Genomic DNA, 24,468 nt, shown 5'->3' on the forward strand with positions numbered 1-24,468 from the left:
CTCCACTTTTTCTACAAAATTGTCCCGCAATGAGAGACGCAATACTTAAAACAGACTGTGGATGAGTTTATGAACAGAGACTCAGTCCCCAAAACAGCGTCTCAGTCCCCACCCATTTGTCCGCAAAAGCGATCTCTGGCCCATATCCTGTAGTCTGGCTCTGGCGCTGACAGGTCAGACATGGAGGAGGGGAGGTGGACTCGGGGAGGTGCAGCTCTGTCACAGTGAATAGAGGCTCTTATAGAGGCTATCAGAGATGTTCTGTATATTCCTGATAAGGTGTCAGAGGAGTGTGAGGAATCTTATTTTAATGTAAAAAAGAAGTCCTCAGTTACTTTTCCTGTGTCAAAGGAATTGAGTACCCTGTTTGAAGAACCATGGGTTGATCCTGATAAGAAGTTTCAGATCCCTAAAAGGTTGCTCTCATCTTTTTCTTTTCCTCTGGAGGATAGGAAAAAATGGGAAAATCCACCAATAGTGGACGCATCAGTCTCTAGGCTGTCACGTAAAATTGTATTGCCTGTTCCTGGTGCAGCCTCCCTGAAAGACACGGCTGATCATAAAATTGAGACTACAGTCAAATCATTGTACACAGCTGCTGGGGTGCCCCAAAGACCCACTATTGCATGTGCGTGGATCACTAAAGCCATTGCTAAATGGTCAGGTAACCTAATTGAGGTGTTAGATTCCTTATCTAGGGGGGATGTTGTCTTACTCCTGCAGCATATACAGGACTCTGGGAACTTTATGGTGGAAGCCATAAAGGAAATAGGAGTGCTTAAAGCACGCACCACCGCTATGGCCGTGTCGGCACGCAGGAGCTTGTGGCTACTCCAGTGGACTGCTGACGCGGACTCCAGGAAAGGCGTGGAAGGCCTACCATTCACAGGAAAGGCCTTATTTGAAGATGAATTAGACAAATGGATCTCCACAGCTACTGCGGGTAACTCTACGTATCTTCCTTCCGCAGCCCCCCCAACCAAGAAGACTTATTCAGCTTCTAAGTTACAGTCCTTTCAGATGGCCAAGTTCAAGGGCAAATCCAGAGGTGCTTCTACGTCCTCCAGAGGCGCAAGTGGTAAACCACGTAAACCAGCAACAGCAGGTGCTCAGGTACAGAGCTCAGGCTCTGCTTCCTTAAACACTTCAGCATGATATAGTAACATAGTAACTAAGGTTGAAAAAACACAATTGTCCATCGAGTTCAACCTATTTGTGGTCTCCTATGCAGTCTTATTATAGGACTAGTTATTTTTATGTTAGGACTAGTTAAATTAACTATAATGCGTGCCTACGCACCATAACCCTGAATATCTTTATCCAATAGGAATTTATCTAACCCATTCTTAAAGGTGTTGACTGAGTCCGCAGTTACTAATCTCTCAGGCAGGGAATTCCAAACACGTATTGTCCTTACTGTGGAAAAACCTTTTCGCCTCAATGTAAGGAAACTCCTCTCCTCTAACCTAAATGAGTGGCCACGTGTTCTCTGTGCTGATCTTATAGAAAACAGGTCCCTCCCAAGTTCTGTGTATTGACCCCTTATATATTTGTAGATGTTGATCGTGTCCCCTTTTAGTCTCCTCTTTTCCAATGTAAACATGCCTAGCCTTGCAAGCCTTTCCTCGTATTCCAGCGTCTCCATGCCCTTTATTAGTTTGGTCGCCTGCCTCTGAACCTTTTCTAGCTCCAGGATATCCTTTTTGTAATATGGTGCTCAAAATTGCTAACAGTATTCAAGATGTGGCCTACCTAGTGATTTATATAATGGGAGTATAATACTCTCGTCCCTTGCATCAATTCCCCGTTTTATGCATGCTAATATCCTATTAGCCTTCTTTGCTGCACTCCTACTTTGGGTACTGCTGCTTAATTTGTTATCTGTGTGAACCCCTAAGTCTTTTTCCAGTACAGAATCCTCTAATATTACACCATTTAGTATGTAGGTGTAATTTTTGGTCTTGCCCCCACAGTGCATTACCTTACACTTGTCTGTGTTGAATCTCATTCTCCATTTTGCTGCCCATGCTTCCAGTTTAGTCAAGTCGTTCTAAAGAGACTCAGCATCCCCCTCCGTATTTATAACCTTACACAATTTGGTATTGTCTGCGAAAATTGACACCATGCTCTCTAGACCTACTGTTAGGTCGTTGATGAAAATGTTGAACAAAAGTGGTCCAAGTATAGACCCTTGTGGCACACCACTTAGTACTTTGGTCCAATTTGAAAATGATCCATTGACCACAATGCGCTGCTCCCTATTATATAACCAATAACTGACCCAAGTGCATATTGTGCTCCCTAGCCCTATTTCTTGTAGCTTATAGATAAGACGCATGTGTGGTACAGTGTCGAAAGCTTTGGCAAAGATTATATCCACCTCCTTACCCTGATCCAGGTTCGCACTTACGGTTTCATAAATGCCAAGTGAGTTGGTCTGACATGATCTGTCCTTCACAAATCCATGTTGGTTCCTTTTAATGACCTTATTTGCTTCAAGGAACTTTTGAATACTGTCCCTTAGAATACCTTACAATACTTTCCCCACTATAGATGTAAGACTAACTGGTCTATAACTACCTGGTTCAGCTTTGCTCCCCTTTTTAAATATCGGCACTACCTCCACTATACCCCAGTTCTTGGGAACCATACCCGATTTAACCGAATCCATGAAGATCAAAAATAGAGGTCTTGCTAGTTCAGCGTGCAGCTCCATAAGAACCCTCGGGTGAATTCCATTGGGACCAGGTGATTTATTAATCTTTAACTTTTTTAATCGGTCACAGACTACCTCCTCACACAAATAAGCATTTAGCAGTGGGACATTATTTTTGTTGAGATTTTGTGTTAGACCCAGCATTTGGTTTAGTTTGTTTGCTATGTCATTATCATTTTTGATTAAGACTCCCCTCTTGTCCTTTAAAGGGCCTATACTCTCCTTCTTTAGTCTCTTACTGTTGATGTACTTAAAATTTTTGGGGGGATTCGCTTTGCTTTCCTTTGCTAATAGTCTTTCAGTTTCTACTTTAGCCGCTCTTATTTCTTTTTTGCATATTTTGTTACAGTCCTTATAGTGTTGAAATGACTCCGTATCCCCCTCAGATTTGTATTTTTTAAATGCTCGTCTTTTTTTGTCCATTAATTCCTTTATATTTTTATTAAACCACATTGGTTTGGGATTTTTATTCCTTTTTTTGCTGCTGGTGGGAATACATTTATGAGTATTATTAATTAGCAGTGATTTTAATACATCCCATTTCGCTGTAGTATTTTTTCCTTGAAACAGAATTTCCCATTCAATGTACCTTAACGCTTCACGATTGGAGGAACTGCAGCACCACACTGAGATCCCAAGGTGCCGTGGGAGACCCAAAGGGATGTTGGGTGTGCAGAACACCTTTCAAGGACGTCTGGACCTCAGGGAGAGAAGCCAATTGTTTCTGAAAGAAAATGGACAAGGCCAAAATCTGGACTTTTATGAAGCCCAGTCACAGCCCCACATCCACGCCCGACTGCAGAAAAAGCAGGAAACGTCCCAGATGAAATTCCACCTCAGAATAATTTCTGTTCTAACACCAATGGTGAGGTGGTTTGTTTAAGTCAGGCACCCGGGGAGACACCTGTTGTCCGTGGGACGAATATGACCATTGACATGCCTGGTCAAATTACAAAAAAAATCACCTCTTCGGTGTGGAATTATTTTAACACAAATGCGGACAACAGGTGTCAAGCCGTGTGTTGCCTTTGTCAAGCTGTAATAAGTAGGGGTAAGGACGTTAACCACCTCGGAACATCCTCCCTTATACGTCACCTGGAGCGCATTCATCATAAGTCTGTTCAAAAACTTTGGATGACAGCGGAAGCAGTCCACTGACCACTAAATCCCTTCCTCTTGTAACCAAGCTCCTGCAAACCACACCACCAACTCCCTCAGTGTCAATTTCCTCCTTACACAGGAAAGCCAATAGTCCTGCAGGCCATGTCACTGTCAAGTCTGACGAGTCCTCTCCTGCATGGGATTCTTCCGATGCATCCTTGAGTGTAACGCCTACTGCTGCTGGCGCTGCTGTTGTTGCTGCTGGGAGTTGATCGTCATCCCAGAGGGGAAGTCGGAAGACCACTTGTACTAGTTCCAGTAAGCAATTGACTGTCCAACAGTCCTTTGCGAGGAAGATGAAATATCACAGCAGTCATCCTGCTGCAAAGCGGATAACTCAGGCCTTGGCAGCCTGGGTGGTGAGAAACGTGTTTCCGTCATCCACCGTTAATTCACAGGCAACTACAGGCTTGATTGAGGTACTGTGTCCCGGTACCAAATACCATCTAGGTACCATTTCTCTAGGCAGGCGATACCGAAAATGTACACAGACCTCAGAAAAAGAGTCACCAATGTCCTAAAAAATGCAGTTGTACCCAATGTCCACTTAACCACGTACATGTGGACAAGTGGAGCAGGGCAGACTCAGGACTATATGACTGTGACAGCCCACTGGGTAGATGTATTGCCTCCTGCAGCAAGAACAGCAGCGGCGGTACCAGTAGCAGCATCTCGCAAACGCCAACACGTTCCTAGGCAGGCTACGCTTTGTATCACTGCTTTCCAGAAGAGGCACACAGCTGACAACCTCTTACGGAAACTGAGGAACATCATCGCAGAATGGCTTACCCCAAATGGACTCTCCTGTGGATTTGTGACATCGGACAACACCAGCAATATTGTGCGTGCATTACATCTGGGCAAATTCCAGCACGTCCCATGTTTTGCACATACACTGAATTTGGTGGTGCAGAATTATTTAAAAAACGACAGGGGCGTGCAAGAGATGCTGTCGGTGGCCCGAAGAATTGCGGGCCACTTTCTGCATTCAGCCACCGGGTGCCGAAGACTGGAGCACCAGCAAACAGTCCTGATCCTGCCCTGCCATCATCTGAAGCAAGAGGTGGTAACGAGGTGGAATTCAACCCTCTATATGCTTCAGAGGATGGAGGAGCAGCAAAAGGCCATTCAAGCCTATACATCTGCCTACGATATAGGCAAAGGAGGGGAAATGCACCTGACTCAAGCACAGTGGAGAATGATTTCAACGTTGTGCAAGGTTCTGCAACCCTTTGAACTTGCTACACGTGAAGTCAGTTCAGACACTGCCAGCCTGAGTCAGGTCATTCCCCTCATCAGGCTTTTGCAGAAGAAGCTGGAGACATTGAAGGAGGAGCTAAAACAGAGCGATTCCGCTAGGCATGTGGGACTTGTGGATGGAGCCCTTAATTCGCTTAACCAGGATTCACGGGTGGTCAATCTGTTGAAATCAGAGCACTACATTTTGCCCACCGTGCTCGATCCTAGATTTAAAACCTATGTTGGATCTCTCTTTCCGGCAGACACAAGTCTGCAGAGGTTCAAAGACCTGCTGGTGAGAAAATTGTCAAGTCAAGCGGAACGTGACCCATCAACAGCTCCTCCTTCACATTCTCCCGCAACTGGGGGTGCGAGGAAAAGGCTAAGAATTCCGAGCCCACCCGCTGGCGGTGATGCAGGGCAGTCTGGAGCGAGTGCTGACATCTGGTCCGGACTGAAGGACCTGCCAACGATTACTGACATGTCGTCTACTGTCACTGCATATGATTCTCTCACCATTGAAAGAATGGTGGAGGATTATATGAGTGACCGCATCCAAGTAGGCACGTCAGACAGTCCGTACGTATACTGGCAGGAAAAAGAGCCAATTTGGAGGCCCTTGCAGAAACTGGCTTTATTTTACCTAAGTTGCCCACCCTCCAGTGTGTACTCCGAAAGAGTGTTTAGTGCAGCCGCTCACCTTGTCAGCAATCGGCGTACGAGGTTACTTCCAGAAAATGTGGAGAAGATGATGTTCATCAAAATGAATTACAATCAATTCCTCCGTGGAGACATTCACCAGCAATTGCCTCCAGAAAGTACACAGGGACCTGAGATGGTAATTTCCAGTGGGGACGAATTAATAATCTGTGAGGAGGGGGATGTACACAGTGAAAGGGGTGAGGAATCGGACGATGAGGAGGAGGTGGACATCTTGCCTCTGTAGAGCCAGTTTGTGCAAGGAGAGATTGATTGCTTCTTTTTTGGTGGGGGCCCAAACCAACCAGTCATTTCAGTCACAGTTGTGTGGCAGACCCTGTCGCTGAAATTATGGGTTTGTTAAAGTGTGCATGTCCTGTTTATACAACATAAGGGTGGGTGGGAGGGCCCAAGGACAATTCCATCTTGCACCTCTTTTTTCTTTCATTTTACTTTGCATCATGTGCTGTTTGGGGACTATTTTTTTGAAGTGCCATCCTGCCTGACACTGCAGTGCCACTCCTAGATGGGCCAGGTGTTTGTGGCGGCCACTTGTGTCGCTTAGCTTAGCCATCCAGCGACCTTGGTGCACCTCTTTTTTTCTTTGCATCATGTGCTGTTTGGGGACTATTTTTTTGAAGTGCCATCTTGTCTGACACTGCAGTGCCACTCCTAGATGGGCCAGGTGTTTGTGTCGGCCACTTGGTTCGCTTAGCTTAGTCACACAGCTACCTCATTGCGCCTCTTTTTTTCTTTGCATCATGTGCTGTTTGGGGACTATTTTTTTGAAGTGCCATCCTGTCTGACACTGCAGTGCCACTCCTAGATGGGCCAGGTGTTTGTGTCGGCCACTTGGGTCGCTTAGCTTAGTCATCCAGCGACCTCGGTGCAAATTTTAAGACTAAAAATAATATTGTGAGGTGTGAGGTGTTCAGAATAGACTGAAAATTAGTGGAAATTATGGTTATTGAGGTTAATAATACTATGGGATCAAAATGACCCCCAAATTCTGTGATTTAAGCTGTTTTTGAGGGGTTTTTGTAAAAAAAAAACCAGAATCCAAAACACACCCGAATCCGCCAAAAAATTTTCAGGGAGGTTTTGCCAAAACGCGTCCGAATCCAAAACACGGCCGCGGAACCGAATCCAAAACCAAAACACAAAACTCGAAAAATGTCCGGTGCACATCACTAGTTATGATGTAGGGATTGGCAGCTTTCAGGGGTGGATGGTGTTGAAGAGGGTGCGTGTGGAGGATGTTTGGTTGTAAAAGTGGCCTGTGGCTGGGTTTTTTGTTTGCAGGTGTGTAAAATGTGGTCTGAACATGGTTCCTACTGGTGGAGGGTTGACTGAGGGGCCTTTGGAAATGGGGTAGGGGAATGGTAGTGGTGTGTGTTGACTGCGAAATGGGTGGTGGAAGGTAGGTTGACAGAGGGTGCAGCGTATGGCAGAGGTGGTAGGTGCTGGTAGGTGGGGGATGGGCAGGGCCGTGGGTTGTATGTATTATTGTTTGCTTGGTGTTGTGATGGATTGGGTAGGGTGGCGAAGGTGTTGTGGATGGTGGAGTGCAGGTTGGGAAGGGGTAGGGGGATTGTGCTATGTGAGGGAAAGATGGTGTGGGTCGTGGATGTCCGGCTGTGGACAGGGGTGTGGATGTTGTTCAGTGTGTGTATATGTTGTGGGCTAGGGGTGAGTGGTCATGGCTGGTTGAGGTTTACCTGTGTTGTGCGTTATTTTTGGGGAGGGTATAGTGAGGTGTGCTGTGGTGGTGGTTTTGGGTGATTGGTGTGTGGAGGTGGTGAAAGTTTTGTTGAAAATGGATTTGTGAAAGGTGTTTGCTAGGTATGGGGCAACTGTGTTTGAGGGGTGGGCTTGTGAGGTGGTGTTGGAGAGGCAGGTGCATTGTTGTTGCCGGTGTGGTTTAGTGATGTGGAGTTGTGTTAACGTGAGGTTGTGGGACTGCAATGTAGGTTGTGACAGCTTGTGGGGAGAGATGGTGGTAAAGGTTGTGCGTGTGGTGTCTGTGTGGTTATAGAAGGGGAAATGTGGATGGGGTTGTTATTGTAGAGGTGCAATGTAAAATGGCCTATGTACCTGTTGTCAGTGGTGGCGGGTGTCCTGTGGGGAGGTTAAGAATGTTTGAGACTGAATGGAGGTAGTGTGTGTGTGTGTGTGTGTATGTGTGTGTGTGTGTGTGTGTGTGTGTGTGTGTGTGTGTGTGTGTGTGTGTGTGTGTGTGGTGTATGGTGGGGTTTAGATGGGGGTGTTGGCTATAGTGAAGGGGGTGCATAGGTGCTGTAGTTGGGTAAAGTAAGGTGGATTAGGGCTACAGACATAGGTATGTGAGGTGTTTAGTGATGTGTTGTGATAGGGATTGTTGAGGTTGCCGAAAGTGGTGTGGTTTTGGTAACATAGAAACATAGAATTTGTCGGCAGATAAGAACCACTTGGCCCATCTAGTCTGCCCCTTATTTTTTTTTTTTTTATATTATTTTTTATCACTAACCTTATGTCTATCCCATGCATGTTTAAATTGCTCTACTGTCTTAGCCTCTACCACCTCTGATGGGAGGCTATTCCACTTGTCCACTACCCTTTCTGTGAAATAGTAGTGGTGGTAGGGAGGGTTAAGTGGATTGTTTGGAGTGGGGCTGTAATTGTGAGGGTAGTGGTTATTGGGAAGCGGTCAGGAAGAAGGATGGGTAATGTATAGTTGGTGTGGGCTTGGGGGGAGGGATGGGTGAGCAGGCAGGAGGTGTTAAAGTTGGAGGAGTTGTGGCTGTGTGGGCCAGGGGAATGGGTGGCTGTGTGTGAAGGTGGCATTGGGGTGTGGTTTAACATGGGTTATGTGGGTGGATGGTGGGCGTTTTGGTTGTATGTATTATTGTTTGGTTGTTGATGTGATGTATTGGGTCGGGTGGTGTGGATGGTGGAGTGGTGTTTGGCAGGGGTAGGGTGAGGGCAAGATGGTGTGGGTCGTGAATGTCCAGGGGTGTGGATGGTGTCCGGTGTCTGTATATGTTGTGCCCTAGGGGTGAGTGATCATGGGTGGGTGAGGTTTATATGTGTTGTGTGTTATTTTTGGGGTAGGGTATTGTGAGGTTGGTGTGGGCAGTGGTGGTGTTTTTGTGTGAGTGGGGTGTAGCGATTGGTAAAGTTGTGTTGTGGAAAATGGTGGAGGGGTGGTGTACTTGTGAAAGGTGTGTGTTAGGTATGGGTGTAGTGTCTTTGGGTGGTGGGCGAGGTGCTGTCGGTGTTGGAGAAGTAGGCATTGTTGTTGCGGGTGTGGTTTAGTGAGGTGGAATTGTGTTAACATGTGGCTGTGGGAGTGCTATGTAGGTTGTGACAGCTTGTGGGGAGGGATGGTGGTGAAGGTTGTGCGTGGGATGTGTTTGTGGTTATAGAAGGTGACATGTGGATGGGTTTGCTATTGTAGAGGTGTAGTGTAAAATGGCCTATGTAGGTGTAGTCAGTGGTGGCGTTTGTCCTGTGTGGAGGCTGTGAATGTGTGAGACTGAAGGGAGGTTTCGTGTGTGTGTGTGTGTGTGTGTGTGTGTGTGTGTGTGTGTGTGTGTGTGTGTGTGTGGTTTGGTGTATGGTGGGGTTTAAATGGGGTTGTTGGGTATGGTAGAGGGGGTGCATAGATGCTGTTCTTGTGTAAATGTAGGTGGATTAGGGGTAGGGGCATAGTAGGCATGAGTTGTGTGTTATGGTGTCTTGTGATCGGGATTGTGCAGGGTGAGGAAAGTGTGGTTTTTGGAGTGGTGGTAGGAAGGGTTAAGTGGATTTTTTGAAGTGGGGCTGTAATGATGTGGGTAGTGCATGTGGTTGCTTGTTGGGTAGATGGGTAGTGTTGTGGGGTAACTGTTGTTGTGGTTTGACCTAATTCGCATTGAGGGTCAGAGTGTGTACGTGGTGGGTGGTGTATTTATTGCATGCTGCATTGTGGAGGGGGGTGAAGGAACAGTATTTGGTGGATTTTGTTTTTGGAAGGGGTACAGATTGTGCAGGGTGTAGAGAAAATGGTGTGGTTGATGGCTGACCAGAGTGTGGCTGGACGGTGGATGTGGTCTGGGCAGTGTATGAGTTGGGCTAGGGGTGAGGGGTGGGTGAGGTGTTAGGAGGTGTAGTAGTTGGTGGAGTTGTACGTGTGGGCTGTATTGTGAGTTTGTTGGAACATGGCATGGCTGTGTGTTTTCTGCATACGGTGCTTTGTGTAGGGTATTGTGGTGTGTGGATGGGAGGTTGGGGGGAGCTGCAATTGGCATGTTGGTGCTTGTAGGTGAGACGGGTACTGTTGTGGGTCAATTGTTCTTGTGATGGTTTGACAGAATCCATGGGCTGTATAGAGAGGGAGGTGGGTGTGTGATAGGGGTAGGGTGGTGTTGGGCTGGATTGTGGCGGGTGTGGAAGGGAATGTGGGTGGTGGAGTGTTATTTTGGAGGGGTACGTGGTTGTGTGTGTGGGTTAATAAAAAGTGGTGGGTACTGATGTATGGTGGTTGTGTAATTGCGTGGGGGTGGGTGGCTGCCTCTATATGTATTGGTCTAGGGGTGAGGGATGGGGGTGGTGACAGGACATGCAGTGTGTGATGGAGTTGTGGTTGTGGGTGTTAAGGGGGATGGAGTTGGAGGTGTGCATGGGTGGAGTGTGTCGACATGTGATGGATGGGTGGATGGTGGTGGGTTTTGTGGGGGTTCGTGTGTGTGCATGGAAGGGGGGGCAGTTGTTGAATTAAGAGTGTTTTTTTTGTGGGGGGGAGAGCTGGATGTGTGGTGTATTTGTGGTGGGTGGTTGGCAGGTATGGGGTTACGGTGGGTGTGGGATGGGCTTAGGGTGTGTGGGATGTGTAGGAGAGGTGTTTGGGTGGGTGTGAGTGTTGGTGTAAGATGTTGTGTGTGTGTGTGCTTTGTGTATGTTATTGTGGTGTGAGGGTGATGGGGACAGGTATGAAAGTTGGTGGGTGGTGGTGTTGTAAAGATGGGGAAGGTGTTTTGTCTGTGGTTGGAAGGGGGTGTAGGGTGCGTGCGTGTTGTTAGGAGTGTGCAGGCAGAGTGTGTGTGTGTGTGTGTATGTAAGGTAGGAAGCCATGGTATATGTGGCTCTATGAGGCAGCACCCCTCCCCCTCCCTTGAGATGAGTGTCCTGTGAGTGGAGTTTGGGGCAAAAGGGAGGCATGCACATGTATGCACATCGGGGGATGGGTAATAGGGGTGGCCGGGCATCTATTGTGTGTGTGCCTAGCTGTTGGCTGAGTGGGGGTGCGGGTGTGTGGTGCTGGGAGGGGAACGACTTGGTGTATGTGGAGCTGGGGGCAGGAGTGGCGAGAGACATGTCTGCGGTACAGAGAGATGTGGGTGACTCACTTCTACACAGGTACAGGAACTTGGAGGCAGACAATATCCACACTGTTACGTGTGGTGACTCCGTTGTGCTGATGGCGTCTCTTGGTAGTGTGGCCCGGGGGCAGGTGAATGAGAGAGGTGGTGCGGTGGTTGTGTGGAGGACTGGAGCAGTCTGTGCGTCCGTGGTGCGCATGGCGTGTTCCCGTTAGAGTGTGTCCGCGGCTGCAAGGCGAGAGATGGGTTGTGCGGAGGGTGGGGTAGCCGGCGGTGTGGGCTGCGACTGTGTGGCCGTGCGTGGTGGTGGGTTTGTGTGGCTGACGGGAGGGGGTGGTGTTGGCTGCGGCTGTCTGGCCGCCCGTGGTGCGGACGGCGGGGGTTGCTGGGGTTGTGCGGGTGGTTTCAGTGCTGTGGCCTTAGGTTTCCTAGTGTGTGCTGGTCCGTTATGCGGACGTGGGGTCCGGGGTTGGCAGGGGCATCAGTGGCTGCAATTAGGAGCTGGTGGAGGGTGGGTTTGGGGGGGTGTGGTGGTTGTGTGGGGGAACCAAGGGAGGGATCCATACTTACGGGCAGTGTGGTGGGTCCGTCCACTGGTGGCTTCAGGCTGGGGATGGTGGGTGGATTCAGTGGCTGCTGCTCCGTTTTGCTAGTGGTGTACTGGGACTGTTAGGAGCTGCTAACTCCACCCAGCCCTGTGACTCCACCCAGCATTAGAATGCCAGACACAGAGTCACAAGGCAAATATATAGGCGATATATATATATATATATGGACTAGTAATTTGAAATTTGGACAGTAGTTTGCTTTTGTGACTTCGGCACCCACTAAGAAGGGATTTTTCAAAATTCCACCCACAAAGAGGTTAAAAGGGGTGAGATGATTATTGTGAATTTCCCCCTCACAGAGGAGATTTAAGATAGCCCACCCAGCCAGGGCTATAAAGAATGCATGTTGCCGGCGAAGTTGTGGACGGGGGAGGACACAATGCTATGTACCTGGACCTCCTTGCCAGTGGCAGTTGCAGAACACTCTATTATTCAAACAGGGAAACCACATCAACTGCCATCCCTAAACATTGTCAAACATCGCTGGGTGTGGCTCCCCTATTTGAATAATGGACTACTCTGCATCTGCCAATGGCAAGTGTAGTTTTGTGTTTTATATGTAAACATTTTTAAAAGCAATATTAAATTTTCTTAACCACTTGCCAGGCATGATCGCATCAGATGTGACCATGCCTGCAAGTGCTTTATCTGACCTGGTCACACAGGATGCGACCAGTCAGATAAACAGTGTAGGCAGCGGCAGGGAAGGGAAACTTCCCTCCGCTGCTGCTGTCAGCGGGACCAGAAGGTCCCTCAGCCTCTCCGCACTCTCCCCCAGTGTTTGCCGTGCTGCCGATCACTGCTGATCAGTCAGCATGGCAGGATCCCCCCCTCCAGCGGCTGCAGACAATAGCAGCCGATGGGGAGTGTAAATTAACCCCCCAAGCCACCCCCAGACCCCCCCCCCCCCCCCCCCGTATAGCTGGAGGCTATCCCAGCTTTCAAAATGAAAGCCGCAATGGTTGCGATGTTTTCGATGTTCCAATGGCCGTGATGTTTCTGATCGATGTTTCGATGTTTGAAAGAATTAAAAAATATATATTTTTAACTAAAATCATTTTGGATAGGGTTAAATTCTTGTTCTTCACCTAATTCACTCATAAAAAAACCCTGACAATTTCGGAGCGGTTTTTAGGGGAAAAAGTCATCAGTTAAGTGGTTAAATACCAGTGCTTTTCATATCTTTGTGATTATACTTGAAATTCTGTAGCGAAGCACGGGTATTCAGCTAGTGGTATATCAGCTAGCATACAACAAATTAGTAATCAAACCCACAGGGAAAAAAACATGTACCGTAGTAGTCCATTTGTTGCATATATCACAATGTCAGAAGGTGCATCAAGATTCAGATACTACACCCCAATAAAACATAATTTATCCTCATTCTGGGATTACACTCAAGTAAGGCAGATGTCTCTGCTATTTGCTTATAGTGAAAGGAAAAAGAGTGGTGAGGTCTGCACTGTTCTCACCTTGCTGTTTGCCATTCAGCAGTGAATAACTACTATGAGTGGTATCTAGGCAGAAATCTGGCAACTGAGGGGGGTTTATGGGTACTCCCGTTACTCCGTGTCTTCATCCGCAGCCATCCTGAGGAAGCCTATTGACAGGCGAAACGTGTTGATTGCGGAGTAATCGATCCCGCTCCAATGACCGCACAGACGAAGACACGGAGCAACAGGATTCTGCCGGCAGACCACAGTCTATTCCACTACACCACCAATGAGGATCCCCATGCAGAAGTAGCTGGATTTGAGGAGGTAACGGTAGGCAGAGGGCACACCTCAGACCACCTACATACCTTTATAAGCAGTAACACGGGGAAAAGTTCTGTCAAATACAGAGGCTATATATCAGCAATTTGCCTCCATTTTTGGGACAATTTAATGCAGTGACGGAACAAGCCTCATAATTGCAGAGACGTTATTCCTAGTGGTAATCACCAGACACTGGCCCTCATTCCGAGTTGTTCGCTCGCAAGCTGCTTTTAGCAGCTTTACACACGCTAAGCCGCCGCCTACTGGGAGTGAATCTTAGCTTCTTAAAATTGCGACCGAAAGATTCTCAAAATTGCGACCACACACCTCTTAGCAGTTTCTGAGTAGCTCCAGACTTACTCGGCATCTGCGATCAGTTCAGTGCTTGTCGTTCCTGGTTTGTCGTCACAAACACACCCAGCGTTCGCCCAGACACTCCTCCGTTTCTTCAGCCACTCCCGCGTTTTTCGCAGAAACGGTAGCGTTTTTTCGCACACACCCATAAAACGGCCAGTTTCCGCCCAGAAACACCCACTTCCTGTCAATCACATTACGAACACCAGAACGAAGAAAAAACCTCGTAATGCCGTGAGTAAAATTCCTAACTGCATAGCAAATTTACTTGGCGCAGTCGCACTGCGGACATTGCGCATGCGCAGTAGCGACTAATCGCTCCGTTGCGGAAAAAAAACAACGAGCGAACAACTCGGAATGACCCCCACTGTTTAACCCATTAAGGAAACGGAAATAAAACATTTTCCTTTGGACAGAGACTGTCATAAAACTACCAGTAATTTTCCTTATTCAATCACCAGTGGGGTAAAACACAATCAAGTGTGCCCACAGGCAATTTATATGTATGTAGAGAGATTTTTTAGGAATACACAGTAAACCGGCATTTATAATTCACCCGGTTTTTATTTATTTATACAAATAAATTGAGATTTTATTCACATTCCTGTCTCATTGTGGACATTTTTTATAGGTACAAAGTATAATATGTTGACACTCAGCTAGGGGTGCGCTCAGTGCCAGATTAAGGTCCTGGTGGGCCTGGAGCTGAAATTTATAAAGGGCCTATTGGGGGCTGCCGCAGGGGGTGTGACTACTGATATGGGGGTGTGGTCTGTGCCGTGAGGTGTGACTAGCACCAAGGAGGGCATAGCTACCCACCTTCTTTTACCCACTGCAATCTCCCTCTCCTCTTTGCTTATGTGAAACATATACCTGTCTAAACAAAAACACAAAAAACACAACCTATGGTTTATTAATAAAATAAAATTAATGTTATTGAGGTTAGTAATACTCTGGGAACAAAACAAGGCCCAAATTATGTGATTCTAACTTTTTTGTCATTTTTTGGAAGAATTACAAAACCAGTAACAGCGTTTTCGACACACCTCAATATTTGACCAACATGTTCTGGTGCTCATCCAATGCATCAAACAGCATATGGAAGTGGTGGTGTCACTCAGGGGGTAATTCAGATCTGATCACAGCAGCACATTTGGGCAAAACCATGTGCACTGCAGGGGGGGGGGGGGGGGGGGTCAGATGTAACATGTGCAGAGATATTTAGGTGGGTTATATTGTTTCTGTGCAGGGTAAATATTGGCTGCTTTATTTTTACACTGCAATTTAGATTTCAGTTTGAACACACCCCACCCAAATCTATCTCTCTCTGCACATGTTACATCTGCCCCACCTGCACTGCACATGGTTTTGCCCATTAGCTAACAAATTTGCTGCTGCGATCAGATCTGAATTAGGCCCTCAGTCTTTCAATCAGGCAGAAGTAAAAACAGACACAGGGCCTGATTCAGAGTTGCAAGCAAAGCCAAAAAGAACACAACTGGGCAAAACCGTGTGGGGCTAATATAACATGTACAGAGAGATTTAGATTTGAGTGGGTTGTATCCCACAAATACTGGACAGCTTCATTTTTACACTGCAATTTAGATTATAGGAGTAAATGTATTACCCTGCGTTATAGGGGAGCAGTATCAGCGCACTGATACTGCTTCTCCCCCTTCTATTACTGTTGCGGTGCTGGCTCAGATAGCGCCCCTGTCCATATCGGCGCTGCTATCTAATGTAGCCCATACACTTGTGAGATATCAGGTACAATCCTTCCATTTCGACCGCATCTGTGAGAGAAATCGAAGGATTGTATGCACATTTTAGGTACCTTACAACGCGATGCGCAGGGGGATCCGGTCTTTAGGTTGACAGTAACTAGGTCGACAGGGTCTCTAGGTCGACATGAGTTTTTCACGATTTTTTTCTTTTTTTGAACCTTTTCATACTTAACGCTCCACGTGGACTACGATTTTAACGGTAACCTGTGCCGAGCGAAGCGCTAGCGGAGCAAGGCACCTTGCCCGAAGCATGGCGAGCTTCGCGAGGGGACACGGTGCACTAATTGGGGTTCCCGGTCACTCTACGAAGAAAATGACACCAAAACCCCCCATAAAAAACTCATATCCACCTTTTGACCTGTCGACCTAGAGACCCTGTCAACCTAGATACTGTCGACCAATAGTAGTTACTATCTACCTTCCATACCACACCCATGCGTGGGCACGCCGGTCGAATATCGCGTCTCATGATAGTATGTGCTGCACTTAATATTTATCGAATCGCAGTGCGATCGCATGTGTTTTTAAAAACCCATGCGATATATCGCACCGCGATGCGTGATTGGCACACGCCGGGAGTGTGACGTGCCCATCACGTGATTACCATGCGATCTATCGCATGATCGCATGGTAATCACTTTGGCAGTTCAGGTGCGATTTCATTGCACCTGAACTGCCGGTACGATGCCCCGCGATGTCACGTCGCGGGGCATCGCACAAGTGTATGGGCACCATTACAGATAGCACACCGATATGAGGGGGCAATGTATGAACAGTCAGCATTGCTGACCGTTCTGACACCTGCAGCTGTCAGTTTCGACAGCTGCAGGTGGCGATGCCCATACACCACAGCAGGGACAGAGCTATCCCTGGCTGTGGCGGGCGCCGGCTCCGGACTGCGTAGGGGATCTCGCGTGAGTATGACATCCCGCACATGCACAGTGGAGCCGGCCGGGCAGGGGGAGACAGTGCATCAGCACTGAGCTGACGCGCTGTAAGCTCAGGAGGGCATCGCCTGAGGGGGGAGCGCTTCGACAGACAAGATGTTAATACATCTTGCTAATGTCTCTTCCTGCTTCACCTCGGTAATAAGGCAAAGCAGGAAGTGTTATGGCGTGTACACCCGGTGAGATTTTTTCTTATGATTTTGACTATAAAGTCAAAATCGTAAGAAAAGTTAGTGCAGATCGCAAGGTGAAAGTCACCTTGCGATGCCGATGCGCGGTCCCGCGTGGTCGGCATCACAAGAATAGATAGACTGTGTAGGCAAGTCAATTTTGACTATCTCTATAGAAGAGATAGTTAAAATTGACACTTAGCCAAAATCGCACATAGTCAGTATTGCAAGCACATAGGGGTCATTCCGAATTGATCGATTTTCGCAGCGCAGCGATCAGGTGAAAAAACGGCATTTCTGCGCACGCGTATGGGCTGCAATGCACACGCGCAACGTACGGGTACAAAGCCCGTTGTGGCTGTGCTCAGGTTCTAGCAAAGTTTTTCTTCGCACTGACGGCCGCAAGAAGATTGACAGGAAGGGGGCGTTACTGGGTGTCAACTGACCATTTTCAGTGAGTGTTTGCAAAAACGCAGACGTGTCTGAAAAAACGCAGGCGTGGCTGGGCGTTCGCTGGGCAGGTGTATGACGTGAAATCCGGACACGAATAGGCTGAAGTGATCGCAAGCGCTGAGTAGGTTCAGAGCTACTCTGAAACCGCACAAACTGGTTTTTGCAGAGCTCGGCTGCACAGGCGTTCGCACTTCTGCTAAGCTAAAATACACTCCCCAGTGGGCGGCGGCTTAGTGTTTGCACAGCTGCTAAAACTAGCCAGCGAGCGATCAACTTGGAATGACCACCAACATCCGTCATTCACATTACACCGCCCAGCGGCATCCGATCATCACATTACAATGCACAGCGGCGTCCATTATTCACATTAAACTGCACTGACACATCCGTTATTCACATTACACCGCACAGCGTCGTCACATTATTCACATTATAGCGCACAGTGGTGTCACACTAAAGCACACTTACACGTTACTCACATTACACCGCACAGAGGCTTCCGTTACTCACATTACACCGCACAGCGACTTCCGTTATTCACATTACAGCGCACAGCGACTTCCGTTACTCACATCACCCCTCACAGCGACTTCCGTTACTCACATTACAGAGCACAGCGACTTCCGTTATTCACATTACAGCGCACAGCGACTTCCGTTATTCACATTACAGCGCACAGCGACTTCCGTTATTCACATTACAGCGCACAGCGACTTCCGTTACTCACATCACCCCTCACAGCGACTTCCGTTACTCACATTACAGCGCACAGCGACTTCCGTTATTCACATTACACTGCACAGCGACTTCCGTTACTCACATTACAGCGCACAGCGACTTCCGTTATTCACATTACAGCGCACAGTGACTTCCGTTATTCACATTACACCGCACAGCGACATCCGTTACTCACATTACACCGCAAAGCGACATCCGTTACTCACATTACACCGCACAGCGACTTCCGTTACTCACATTACACCGCACAGCGACTTCCGTTACTCACATCACCCCTCACAGCGACTTCCGTTACTCACATTACAGCGCACAGCGACTTCCGTTATTCACATTACAGCGCACAGCGACTTCCGTTATTCACATTACAGCGCACAGAGACTTCCGTTACTCACATCACCCCTCACAGCGACTTCCGTTACTCACATTACAGCGCACAGCGACTTCCGTTATTCACATTACAGCGCACAGCGACTTCCGTTATTCACATTACAGCGCACAGTGACTTCCGTTACTCACATCACCCCTCACAGCGACTTCCGTTACTCACATTACAGCACACAGCGACTTCCGTTATTCACATTACACCGCACAGCGACTTCCGTTACTCACATTACAGCGCACAGCGACTTCCGTTATTCACATTACAGCGCACAGTGACTTCCGTTATTCACATTACACCGCACAGCGACATCCGTTATTCACATTACACCGCAAAGCGACATCCGTTACTCACATTACACCGCACAGCGACTTCCGTTACTCACATTACACCGCACAGCGACTTCCGTTACTCACATTACACCGCACAGCGACTTCCGTTACTCACATTACACCGCACAGCGACTTCCGTTACTCACATTACACCGCACAGCGACTTCCGTTACTCACATTACAGCACACAGCGACTTCCGTTACTCACATTACAGCGCACAGCGACTTGCGTTATTCACATTACAGTGCACAGCGACTTCCATTACTCACATTACAGCGCACAGCGACTTCGGTTACTCACATTACACCGCACAGCGGCAACTGTCATTCACATTACAACACCCAGCAGCGTCTGTTACTCACATTACACTGGACAGCGGTGTCACATTATTCACATTACAGAGTACAGCGGTGTCACATTATTCATATTACAGCGTACACCGGCGTCACATTACAACGCACAGAGGCGTCCATTATTCACATTACACCACCCAGCGGCGTCTGTTACTCACATTACACCGCGGGTGGGGGTGCCGATAGAACTGTTCTATCACAAGAGCATTTTGTTTGCAGGCAGAGGTCAGAGAGATTAGAGAAGACTCATACTCACCTCTCCTGCTGGATCCATCGCGGCCGCACTGTCTCTTCCTCTGAGGTCTGCGCAATAACGTCAACGGAGTTTGGCGCGCAGATCTCCTTCTCTTCCTGACAGCCGGGTGGTGTGGGGACGGGATCTCTTCTCCTGTTAGTGGCCGGTGGCCGCAGCGCACAAGGCAAAGTACATTAAGTTAGTGATGCGTGGGAGGGCGGGGCCACAGATGATAGGCGGGACCACACCCCAATCAGCCCACTGGGCCTCTGCTTGGTAGAACTAATGACCAATTCGGCCCTGGTCACCAGAGTTCTGACTTGCCCACTGTGCTTGTAGTAAATGAGGAGGATGAAAGTACAGAGCCACAATTCGTTTGCACTACTGCTGAATAGAGCTCCTGTCCTGGCACCAGGGCTATTGCTGGGAAGTCTGCTGATGAAGCTCCTTCAGTTATGTCTCCTTCTCCGTTCCTGCCATTGGGGACCTGCCAGCAGCTGGCAAGCAAATCGCGGGCATAATGCCGCGAGGGGGCATGGTCTAATGCCGCGAGGGGGCGGAGCTACGATCCCGGGCCGTGAACATGAAAAAAACTTTGTCTATCAGGTCCCCCGCATGTGACACTGACCGCCGCTGCCGTTGGGGGGGGGGGGGGGGGGATGGGAGTGGGAGGAGTAGGAGGAGGAGGAGAGGAGGCTGGTGTTGTTGCTGCCGGAGGGGGCGGGCCCTAGGGGGCGCTGCAGTAGCAGGAAAAAAAATCCTGTTTACATTACAGCAGCATAGACATTTGCAGATACCGTGGGCCTATTTTGGAGGGTGGGCCTGGAGCTGCAGCTCCATTAGCCCCATTGTTAATCCGGCCCTGGGTGCGCTAAACACTACATCCATCATATCTGTTATGTCCTTAGTGGGATCCTATAGTATACCCACAAAGTGTTATACAGCAGCAACCAGCTAGAGGGAGTGCAGGAATAGCGCAGTTCTTCACTCCTTTTCTTCTGTCCTGTTAGATGTCTTGTTGCAGGCTGATAAATCTTGTATTATTTACATGTCGTTAGTAAATTAAGAGTGAGTAAGTGGCTCTATGGCATGAAAATTCCACTTACCATATTACTGTTCAGAAATACAATAAGTATATTATAATTATAATGAGTGCTCATTTAATGCTGGATGTGCTGCGTACCATGCAATGAAGGTTTGGAGACAGTTGCTGTTTGTGTATACATTAATTTGTCAAGTCAGTTTTCCAAGTGTTCCTGGAAACTTTATTGACATGGATATTATCCGTATACTAACTAGCAGTATCTGCATTATGCCCTAGGTACATCCCATGAGAGTCTTGTCTGCAGTTACTTCAACCTGGAACAAAACCTAACTAATGATAAAGACATTCCAGGAGCCAACATTCGTCCAGCAAGAGACTGGAAAACTCCAACCACAGTGTTTATCGATATGTCCCTGTATACAGTCATCACCTTGGTGAGGCTTTCAGTGTCATAGTTGTATTTTTAAAATCTTTTTCTGTTCTTAAAAGATTTGGCTAACATTTGCTTGTTTTCATTTATTAGCTTCTGCGGGGCATCTGGAGGGTGAGCCTATGCCTATACAGATTTGTGTGATTCTATAGCTGGGGAGGAGGGTGTTGTAATGTAGCCTAAGTACAGTAAAGACCTGTATGAGCTATTGCAAACACATGCAGTTAGACACTTAGATGACTGTGCAAAAAATGCAAAGTCATTTTTTAGCGCTCTAGAACAAAATACAGGGTACAGCCTCCAAAGATAAGAAAAGAATACCACCATTCTTTTACAGATACAACATTCTGAAGAATATATTAATGGGGATGGCGCTCCTTTCTGTTCTTTATGTTCCTCAGAAAAAAAAGAAAATAAAAGATCATAGCATAGTATGTTCTTAATAAAGATGAGCGGGTTGGGTTACCTGAGAACCGAACCCTACTGGACTTCACCATCCGAGCCCGGATCCGAGCCCGGCCCGGGTTTTCCCGCCCGACTCGGAAGCCAGAACGAGGCAAAACGTCATCATCCCGCTGTCGAATTCTCACAGGGTTTGGATTCCATATAAGGAGCCGAGCTTCGCAGCCATTTTCACTCCGGCATTGGAGAGTGTAGAGAGAAGACGTGTCTCCGTCCTCAGTGTCCTGCATCAGTACAGTGGTAGTGTCTTGTGCTGCATCATCCAGTCACAGTGGTTGTGTCCTCTGCTGCCATATGTCCAGTGATGCTGTATAAGTCCAGTCCATTGGTGCTGTGTTGTGCTGCATCAGTCCAGTGGTAGTGTCTTGTGCTGCATCAGTCCAGTCACAGTGGTGGTGTCCTCTGCTGCCATATGTCCAGTGATGCTGTATAAGTCCAGTCCAGTGGTGCTGTGTTGTGCTGCATCAGTTCAGTGGTGGTGTATCATGCTGCATCAGTCCAGGCACAGTGGTGGTGTCCTCTGCTGTCATATGTCCAGTGCTGCTGTATAAATCCAGTCCATTGCAGTGGTGCTGTGTTGTCCTGCATCAGTACAGTGGTAGTGTCTTGTGCTACATCAGTCCAGTGACAGTGGTGGTGTCCTCTGCTGCCATATGTCCAGTGCTGCTGTATAAATCCAGTCCATTGCAGTGGTGCTGCATCAGTCCAGTGGTGGTGTCCCTGTGCTGCTGTATATGTCCAGTGATACTGCCATATATGTCCAGCGGTACTGCCGTATAATTCCAGTGGTACTGACGTATAATTCCAGCGGTACTGGCGTATAAATCCAGTCCAGTGATACTGCTGTATATGTCCTGTGGTACTGTCGTATAATTCCAGTGGTACTGCCGTTTAATTCCAGGGATACTGCCGTATAATTCCAGTGGTACTGTCGTATAATTCCAGCGGTACTGGCGTATAATTCCAGTCCAGTGATACTGCCATATATACAGTATGTCCAGTGGTACTGCCGTATAATTCCAGTCGTACTGCCGTATAATTCCACTGATACTGCCGTATAATTCTAGTGGTACTGGTGTATAATTCCAGCGGTACTGGCATATAAATCCAGTCCAGTGATACTGCCGTATATGTCCAGTGGTACTGCCGTATAATTCCAGTGGTACTACCGTATAATTCCAGTGATACTGCTGTATAATTCCAGAGATCCTGCCATATAATTCCAGTGGTACTGTAATATAAATCCAGTGATACTGACGTATAATTCCAGTGGTACTGCCATATAATTCCAGCGGTACTGGCGTATAAATCCAGTCCAGTGATACTGCCATATATGTCCAGTGGTACTGCCGTATAAATCCAGTGGTACTGCCGTATAATTCCAGTGATAATGCTGTATAATTCCAGTGATTCTGCTGTATAATTCCAGTGGTACTGGCGTATAATTCCAGTGGTACTGCCGTATAAATCCAGTCCAGTGGTGCTGCCATATAAATTCAGTGGTGTTGTCCTGTGCTGTATATTATTTACTCCAAATAAAGGGGCTATTAATATTTAATCCAAATAATTTTCACAGGATTTGCCCTGTGTGGTGTAGAGGTATGCTCTCCTGTACCACATATTGTTATATAACTCCAGAAAAATAATGTAGAATAAAAATTTTAGGATAAAATAAGGAAAGATCAAGAACCACTTCCTCCTAGTGCTGAAGCTGCTGCCACTAGTCATGACATAGATGATGAAATGCCATCAACGTCGTCTGCCAAGGCCAATGAACAATGTCATAGTAGAGGGCATGTTAAATCCAACAAGCAAAAGTTCAGTAAAATGACCCAAAAAAATAAAATTAAAATGTTCTGAGGAGAAATGTAAACTTGCCAATATGCCATTTACGACACGGAGTATCAAGAAACGGCTAAGGCCCTGGCCTATGTTCATGACTAGTGGTTCAGCTTCACATGGCGATAGAAGCCCTCATCCTCCCGCTAGAAAAATGATAAGAATTAAACTGGCAAAAGCACTTCAAAGAACTGTGCGTTCTAAAATGGTATCACAAATCCCCAAGGAGAGTCCAAGTGTGTCGGCGGTTGCGATGCCTGACCTTCCCAACACTGGGCGGAAGAGGTGGCTCCTTCCACCATTTACACGCCCTCTGCAAGTGCTGGAAGTAGCACCCACAGTCCAGTTTATGATATTCAAATTGAAGATGTCACTGCTGAAGTACACCAGGATGAGGATATGGGTGTTGCTGGCGCTGAGGAGGAAGTTGACGATGAGGATTCTGATGGGAATGTGGTTTGTTTAAATCAGGCATCGGGGGAGACAGTTGTTGTCCGTGGGATGAATAAGCCCATTCTGATGCCTGGGCAAAATACCAAAAAAGCCACCTCTTGGGTGTGGAATTATTTCTCCACAAATCCGGACAACAGGTGTCAAGCCGTGTGTTGCCTCTGTCAATCTGTAGTAAGTAAGGGTAAGGACGTTAACCACCTAGGAACATCCTCCCTTATACGTCACCTGCTGCGCATTCATCAGAAGTCAGTGTCAAGTTGTGAAACTTTGGTTAAGAGTGTAATCAGTCCACTGACACCTAAATCCCTTCTTCCTCTTGTTACCAATAGTGATGAGCGGGTTCGGTTTCTCGGAATCCGAACCCCCACGAACTTCACCCATTTTACACGGTTCCGAGGCAGACTTGGATCCTCCCGCCTTGCTCGGTTAATCCGAGCGCGCCCGAACGTCATCATCCCGCTGTCGGATTCTCACGAGATTTGTATTCTATATAAGGAGCCGTGCGTCGCCGCCATTTTCACTCGTGCATTGGAGATGATAGGGAGAGGACATGCAGCGTTCTCTCAGTTTCTGTGTTCAGTGTGCTGCAAATATCTGTGCTCAGTGTGCTGCAAATATCTGTGCTCAGTGTGCTGCAAATATCTGTGCTCAGTGTGCTGAAAATATCTACGTTCTCTACCTGAAAAATGCTCTATATCTTTGCTGCATTGTAGTATAGGAGGACAGTGCAGAATTTTGCTGACCAGTGACCACCAGTATTATATAGCAATACGGTACAATAGTCCACTGCTCTACCTACCTCTGTGTCGTCAAGTATACTATCCATCCATACCTGTGGTGCATTTTAGTTGTGCGCAGTATATATAGTAGGAGGGCAGTGCAGAATTTTGCTGACCACCAGTATTTAATATATAGCAGTACGGTACAGTAGGCCACTGCTCTACCTACCTCTGTGTCGTCAAGTATACTATCCA

At 47.5% G+C, this 24,468-nt stretch overlaps 1 protein-coding gene across 1 annotated transcript in view; it reads left to right on the plus strand.

Moving 5' to 3' along the window:
- The first annotated feature begins 747 nt into the window (after positions 1 to 747).
- LOC134968747 (5-hydroxytryptamine receptor 3A-like) overlaps positions 748 to 24,468 on the plus strand; it is a 107,665-nt gene continuing 83,944 nt past the window's right edge. Inside the window, exons 1-2 of the mRNA XM_063944241.1 lie at positions 748 to 943; positions 20,587 to 20,744. Of these exons, the coding sequence (XP_063800311.1) occupies positions 748 to 943; positions 20,587 to 20,744 (354 nt within the window). The remainder of the gene's footprint in view (positions 944 to 20,586; positions 20,745 to 24,468) is intronic.

This window comes from Pseudophryne corroboree, chromosome 11 (genome assembly GCF_028390025.1).
Source record: "Pseudophryne corroboree isolate aPseCor3 chromosome 11, aPseCor3.hap2, whole genome shotgun sequence".
In the NCBI taxonomy this organism is placed as follows: domain Eukaryota; kingdom Metazoa; phylum Chordata; class Amphibia; order Anura; family Myobatrachidae; genus Pseudophryne; species Pseudophryne corroboree.